Here is an 8,064-nt window from a genome sequence, read left to right as displayed (position 1 = left end):
TGCTGGCAATGCTCTTCTTAATGCATCCCAGGATTCCATTGGCCTCCTTAGCCACAAGGACACACTGTGACTCATGGACAGCCTGTTGACCACCAGGACCCCCAGGTCCTTCCCACAGAGCTGCTCTCCAGCAGGTCAGCCCTCAGCCTGTGTGTGGGGTTACTCTTCCCCATGTGCAGGACCTGCATTTGCCTTCGTTGGTTTTCAGACAGTTCTTCTCTACCCATCTCTCCAAACTGCTGAGGTCCTTCTGAAGGGCTGCACAGCACTCTGGGCTGTCTACCACTCCTCCCAGCTTTGTGCCATCAGTGAACTTGCTGAGGAGACACTCTATCCTCTCATCCAAGTCACTGGTGTACAACAATACTGGGCCCAGTATTGAACCTCGGGGGACAGCACTGGTGACAGCCTCCAACCTGACCCTGTGCCACTCAATTACGATGCTCTGGGATCTGCTGTTCAGTCAGTTCTCAAACCATCTCACTGTGCACATTCCTGAGTGTGCCTGTGAGAATATTGTGAGAGACAGTGTTGAAAGCCTTCCTGAATTCGAGGTAGACAATCTCCATGACTCTTCTCTCATCCATCCAGGTAGTTGTTCCATATAGAAGGCAATCAGGTTGGTCAAGTATGATTTACCTTTAGTGAATCCATGTTAGCTACTCCTGATCACCTTCTTGTCATCCATGTGGATAGATATGACCTCCTGAGTCTTCTGGGTAAGGTACTCAGACAATCTCCTCCTCCAACACCAAGGCAGCTCTGACAGCTTCCTGCATGATCAGCTTGGGGCCTTTTTTTTCAGAAAAGTTATCATCTTTTTACCATTCTTTTATTTAATTTGGCTTTCTCCTTTTACATTATCCCCTTCCCTGTAGTTAAAATTTAGTGTTAAAGTGACTAGATTTAAAGTGACTATTTCTTTATAGTGCTTGACTAGCTTCTGACGAGCCTTAGTGGTAAAAGTGGTGCTATACATACTGCACATACATAGCTTTATTCAAACAAACTAGGAACAGAGGTGACAGCATGTACAACTTGATTACCTGGAAAACTATGATCACCGTCAGAAATAAATATACTGAAGCTAAAACAGGTGACAAATATTTTCCATCAGGCCCTGGAACATCAAAAATTGGTTTCTTCTTCTCACCATATTGCCATACCCATAGACCATGACCTGCAGAAGAATTGACAGAGAGAAAGAAGCAAATTAACTCTAAGAAAAAATGGTTATGGTATGAATTTGTTCTTAGAGTTGAATGACATTGGAAATTGGTATTTGTTTTCAACTCTTCTACATGACTTCTGAAAAATGCCCCAAACCCATGGAGTTTTTTCTGCCTTGGGATTTGGGGTCTGAGAAAGGGGCTTGGCTGGCCTTAAGGACAGGCTGCAAGGCTCATTTCACAGAACTTTATCCAAACAAAGTGAGCTGCCTAGTATAAGTTAGTAGTTTAAACTGTTTCTGTAATCAGCAAAGGCAACTACACTTCTTCAGTGTTTCACTGATGTTCTATGTGTTAAAATGAAAGAACTCCACTGACTGCCCTAGGTATATAACCAGTCAGCTATCACTATAGTAGTTTCCTATGGATATAGTCAGAGACACTAATTTTACTCTGTCAGTCTTATCTATCACATGTACAGACCTAATGAAATAATGGTATCAGCAGAATCAACAGCATGGGAGCTGAGGAATGAAGAATAGAAGAAATTCTAAGCCCTACTCAAATTTATGTTTTTTTTAAATTGATTGTGGTGAAAACTAAATAAAGATAAGATTGTTGTTATTTTGGGGAAAACTGTATTCTTGGTAAAAATACAGGAAGTTGCCTTTTTAAGTACAGCACTAAGATCTACAGTCCTAAAAACCCTAAAATGGTATGCCTGATGTTTTCAAGGTTAAAAAACAAGGAAGGATTCTGCCACAATTAAGACACATTCAGCCTATCTTCACTATATGTCCTAAATCAGAAAAAAGGACACAGGTCTACTTTAAAAGCAATCTTTTGTAAGTCACATTTGACAAGATCCTTCACATCTTTATATATAAACCCAGCACTGAACTCTTGAAAAACAAAAACACTTAAGCCAAGTGAGCAGATTATTTTGTCCCTATACTACCAATATGAGCAGATCACAATCAGGATGCCTTTATTGACGTGCACATGTTCATTCTTGAAGAACAAGAATTGAAAGGACCATGTTGAGAATGACCTACATCAAGACTTGTTTTATAAATACCCTTAGATTTTCAAGAGAATTAAGTGTTGTTTCCAAGGGCTTGAGCAAATTTATCTCCAGCTGTTGGTGTTGTTGCCACCTCCAGCACTTTGCTCTGGCTCTCTGCTGGTGGTTTCCAGCCTTGTAGTGGAGCAGGACAGGAGGGAAGGTGCACATCACCTACTGTGTGCCACCTCTTCCCCTTCCCATTCACACCTCTGAGGAGTTTCAGCTGAACTGAAGCCACTGCAGCTCAAATCCTGTTGTCCCAACACCTGGAATGCAGTGGCAGAGGGGACAGCAGCAGGCAGTGACTCCCTGCAATGAACCCCAACCAGGACTCTTCAGCCCGTGGACTGAGCTCCCCAACACTGAGACACTACAAACGTGTGCCATGAGCTCAGTGGGAACAAACATGCTGGCTGATTCACAGCTGGAAATACTCATCTTTAAGCAGCTTTTAACAATACCTGGAAAAAGGCACACAGAGATGTATTAAAATGGCATAAGATTGTTATTAAACTACACCATGGTTGTTAGGAAACATTCTGTGTTTGTGCCATATGACTCACACACAAACATTACAGAACACACAAATATTAAGGATATGGAACTCATATGCCACATATAAAGAATCATTTTGGGAGCCAAATGTAAACTCAATTCTTTCTCACGAATGAATAGAAAAATGACCTGAAGAGAAATAACCTGAACTGCAGCATTTCCTTAAACACTCCAAGAAGTCTAGAGAGTGTTCTACTTGGATTTCTGCAGCCTTTGACTTAGTTCTTCTAAGCTTCAGCCTCAGGGACATTGCACCCATGTTGTGCACTTGTGCCCTTGATTTAATACTGGGCAATAGCAGTGTGCTGATTATGTTTGTTCTCTTCTCATAAATTACTTTGTTGACTGATTAATGGCATGTTACACTCTACCATTTTGAGGGGACTACATAAAAAGTGGGTTTTTTTAGACCTGACATTTTTGGATGCTATCAAGGGTAGTATAATCTAGGCCTTTAGATTTCTGGTACTAATATATTTGGCTGACACTAAGAAGCTATTTAGATCATAGAATCATCAAGGTTGGAGGAGACCTCTAAGATCATTGAGTCCAACCATTAACCTGTCACTGCTGGAACCCCTAAATCCTAAACCAGATCCTCCAGTGTCAGATCCAGACACCTCTTCAATACTCCCAGGGATGGTGACTCCACCACCTCCCTGGGCAATATCCCAGTGCCTGAACACCACAACAGGGAAAACATTTTTCCTAACATCTAATCTGACTCTGCCCTGTCTCAGCTCAAGGCCATTCCCTCTATCCTCTCCCTGCAGCCCTGGCAGGACACACATCCCCCACCTCTCTCCAGCCCTGGCAGGGAGTTGCAGAGAGCCAGGAGGTCACCCCTGAGCCTCTTCTCAAGGCGAAACAAACCCAATTCCCTCAGCCCTTTCTCATACAACATGTTTTTCAGACCTTTGATGAACCTCATTGTCCTTGGCTGGACTTGCTCTAGCACCTTTTTAAATTGAGATCAGTTTATGTATCAAGATTTCAAAGAGGAAAACACAACCAAAACTAGTATGGAGGAACCTTTATGGATATCACTGGGGCAAATACATATGATTTTGATAAAGCTAAGTGCATGAATCCCACCACAGTGTGATAGGGAAGTTTGTGCTTGTGAAGAGCACTTACCAATGGCAGAAAACAGACACATGGTTACAAGTATGAGGACACACCAAAGGACATCTGCATTCATCTGTCTTTCCAGCTTACTGCGTTTGTAACGTGGTCCATTATTATTCAACAAAGCTTTGGTCTCATGCCCTGCAGAAGGAATTGCATCATATATGTCACATAGATTTTTGCTGTTATTTTAAGGAAATTATTCAAAGGCATTATATGCCACAGACAGAAAACCAGCTTTTACCTGCATAGATTACTATTCCTGCAACCTCTTCTGTATTTCTAATGGTACATCCACGTAACAGAAGATTTTCTTTGAACAGTCCATCCTTTTTCCCATTTTTATGTATACTGCAGAAAGTAGAAAGACAGAACAAAACACAGCATGTCAAAATATTAAGCTTGTTAACTCCTACTGCTCTGTAACATAAGAAGACCCAGAAGCATCTTCAAAGTTTAAGAAGTTTTTCTTAATCTGATGGTGAAATCTTTCACCAGCTATCTAAGAAAAAACAAAATGGCCTGACCATGATGATTCTTGTTGACTAACACCAAAACACATGAGAAAAATGGAAACAAATAACATTTCTGTAAAACTTAATATCTGCTGTGTATGGACATTTCAGCTGACACAGAAATACAGAAAAGAGCCTCATGAGAATTAACAGTCACCAGGGAAATGCTGAACAATACTAACAATTAAAATGGCATTAGAATGTCATATTAGGTAAAAAAGACAAACCAAATAATAATTTCAAACTTTTTTAAAATGACTAAGATTTCATTTAATCCAATGCAGCATCCCAATGCCTCAAGAGAAAATTAAAGCACAGTCTGAAATGCTTAAATGTTCTGTCCTCACTTCCAGAGCACCAAAGCCATCACAGTTCCAAAGTCTGAAAAATGGACTGCTATAAAAAGCTAGCAAAAGCTGGGAGTCCAAGAGAAACCCTGGAAAAGCACATGTGCTGTACTAAAATTAGCATTGTGCTGCTGCAACATTGAATTTTATGGCTATCTGGACTCGAGCATTTCAAATCCTGTCCCCCCTGAAATCTGTAAACTGGCTTGAAATTGTGCTTTTTGCATAAAGGTGTAGTTCTTATTTGCTTCCTATTTTCTAAGCCTTCACACCTGGGTTATATATTCATGATTTTCTCTGTTAAATGCTTCTCTTTTTCTCAATGAGGACCAGAATTCTAACTTTAGTCCATACTTCTAGGATCTCAGGCCTATGTACTACATCAGATATACACAGTGTTTTCTAGTTCAGTGCAATATGTTATACCCAGCCTTCTTGGAAAAAAATAAAATATTTAAAGTGTTGGTGTTTCAATCAGTATACTTAGCTTTTCACTGCAGGGATGGAGAAAAAACATTGGGTTTTACAGCTGAGGTAGCTGCAGCATCAATAGCATCTGACTAGAGACCAAAAAATGGAGAAGGAAAGAAGGAGCTAACAGCAAGTTTGCAATTCTGACACAAAAAGGAAGGGTTCTCTTTTGCACTAGGACACAGTTTCCCCTGCTCAAGCACATCCTCTCTGTTGGCCCCAGAAACAACAACAGAGGTTTTACTTCTGTTCTCTTCAGCAAATCTCCTTCCACCACTGCCCTCACCTTTTGCCAAAGCAGCTTCAAACACTGGGGCTGCCCAAGATCCCTCTTGCAGTAAGCCAATAGGTGCAATTTGTCTGGGCTTAAACCATGGCAAATAATTTCTTAATGATTCCATCCTGTAGAAATTACACTGCCCCCAGCATTCTGTCCTTCCTCTGCTTTTTAGGGCTGAATTCTACATTAGCCTTTCTCATAAATCATGAGGATGCTAATTTGGATTTCCACTAAGTTCTCCAAATGATAGTTACGATTCCTGTTAATAAATGGGACTTTTTAAAGATAAACCTACTTAAGCAGTAATTGCTCTGGCTTCTAATTTTAGAGCCTTCAATTTTTTATACTTCACAGTAACAGTGGACTGTGAGAAGAATATTGTACATGGTGACTTTTATATACAACTGCTTGTGTGTTTGTTCTACAGAATTAGATATTTGTTCTCCCTATCTTAGCTTATAAAACTGCTCCGAAGCAATGATGCAACAAGTTAACCTGCAGTGTCAAGACCTCAATTTACTGCCCTCACCACATCTCATCCTTACATGCACTTGGTACTGCTTTTGACTTTTCCATATCCAAATGGAGTCAGACAATTCAACTGTTGCTCACCAGACCTTTAGCAAACATGGATGAAATCAATACCTGGAGAACAAAGGTGGTAGAGGCTCAAGGAAACTTATGTTTCCATCTTGTCACTCCCAGTGACTCACTAACAGAACATACATATGAGGCACTTGGGCACTGATGATAAAAGGAATTAAAAATTACAGACATAAAGGCCTGGATTAAAAACTAATGAAAACCAGAGTTAGATAAAACTGCTCACTTTGATAACAGAAACCTGCCCACTCTATAACTTCATATCTGGGTTGAGAGAACAGCCTAGATCCCATTTCTACCCCTGAAAAATTATAAACCTTAAGCTTGTGAAAAAAGCTGAACAGTCTGTTTTTCCCCTTTCTGGATTCAGACCAGTATAACACAGAGGCAAAGAAAGAAAATTGTCTCTGTCAGTAGTTCTGAGTGTCTGTCTGAAGCATCTCAGATGGCTGGAACACAAGGGCTGGGCCAGGAGGAGACTCACTGCCAAGTGCAGGAGCAATGCTCTTTGTGCCTGCAACTCCTCCCATGGAGGACACTGCAAATACGTAGGATCTAAACCTCTAAAACACAAATGCACCACAAATTTGGAGATGCAGTTGGCTACAACTGTGCTCCAGCTCTCTGAAAGTTTGTATGGAAATAATCCTGGTTTAACACAGCAACACTGCAACGAGTCCAATGGTAGTTCACTTCAGCCTTCTGTTATGTTACGTGTTTACAAACACTAAATAACCAGGGACTGTATCAAAACTCTATTCAAATGAGAGTATTTTCTTCCACTTTTCAGTTTCTCAAGTATCTTACAAAGCAAACAGCAGAGCAAACGTTCCAAGGCTTGACACTCCCAAAGAAAATATTCAATAATCTTCAACAGTCTCAGTGAACACCATCAGACAGAAACTTCCCAAGTCTGAATTGTGATGAAACTTAGTCTAGGTTGTTCTGTTGGGTTGTTTTTCCAGGAGAGGTGGTGTGACTATAGCACATTAAGAGACATCACTGCATAGATTTATAACTGGTTTTTTTGCTTTAAAAAACTGTAACATGATTTTATATTGACTTACTATTGTTATTTAATGACAAGCTTGCAATAGAAATGCACACATGTATTATTATTATTGTTATTGCTGTTGTTATAATTATTGTTATTACTGCTAGAATTATTGTTATTATTGTTGTTGTTATTGTTGTCATTATTATTGCTGTTGTTGTTATTATTGTTATTGTTGTTGTTGTTATTGTCATAATAATAATAATAATAATTATTACTACTACTACTACTACTACTACTACTACTACTACTACTACTACTACTACTACTACTACTACTACTACTACTACTACTACTACTACTACTACTACTACTACTACTACTACTACTACTACTACTACAACTACAATTCCATGCTATACTTATTTTGGTATGATCAGGTAAAGTTTTACGTTCTTGTCTAATAATAAAATTTTTGTCTTCAGAGAAAAGCTGAAAACATCAGAACAGCAACTACTACTTCTCCTTTTCCCTTTCCCATCTACACACAAAAAAGTAGAAACACATTTTCAAAGACAATTTTGCTGCTTTTGGAACCTAGCATGGGATGTTCAAATGTTTGCCATGCATGCTGTACATAATGTGGCTAGACCCATATAGACAAGGGGCATGCTAGGTTTTTATGTCTATTCTTTTTACACAGAATAATTCTCATAGGGGAATTAAAAATGAAGGAATATGCTTGGGATAGCCGAGGGTGCAGAAGCTGCAAAACACTATTAAAACAAACAGCTGAGTAGAACTGGTATTTTGCCTGTGTTGTGGCAATGTAACTGAAGGAGTCACATGCAGTACAGAATCACAGAATCATAGAACCATCAGGGCTGGAGGAGAACTCTGAGATCATCCAGTCCAACCATTAACCTGTCACTGCTG

The 8,064-nt window shown here is 39.8% G+C and overlaps 1 protein-coding gene across 1 annotated transcript in view; it reads right to left on the bottom strand.

Annotated features, from left to right (window-relative positions):
* The window catches only part of ATP10A (ATPase, class V, type 10A), a gene marked incomplete at both ends in the record, with an annotated part of 39,812 nt that overhangs the window by 28,916 nt on the left and 2,832 nt on the right, over nucleotides 1-8,064 (bottom strand). Inside the window, 3 exons of the mRNA XM_009070178.1 lie at nucleotides 1,047-1,180; nucleotides 3,928-4,059; nucleotides 4,163-4,269. Coding sequence (XP_009068426.1) covers nucleotides 1,047-1,180; nucleotides 3,928-4,059; nucleotides 4,163-4,269 — 373 coding nt within the window. The remainder of the gene's footprint in view (nucleotides 1-1,046; nucleotides 1,181-3,927; nucleotides 4,060-4,162; nucleotides 4,270-8,064) is intronic.

This window comes from Acanthisitta chloris, unplaced genomic scaffold (genome assembly GCF_000695815.1).
Source record: "Acanthisitta chloris isolate BGI_N310 unplaced genomic scaffold, ASM69581v1 scaffold21212, whole genome shotgun sequence".
In the NCBI taxonomy this organism is placed as follows: domain Eukaryota; kingdom Metazoa; phylum Chordata; class Aves; order Passeriformes; family Acanthisittidae; genus Acanthisitta; species Acanthisitta chloris.
Note: the sequence above shows the minus strand (reverse complement) of the source record. Positions and strands in the feature narration are given on the sequence as shown.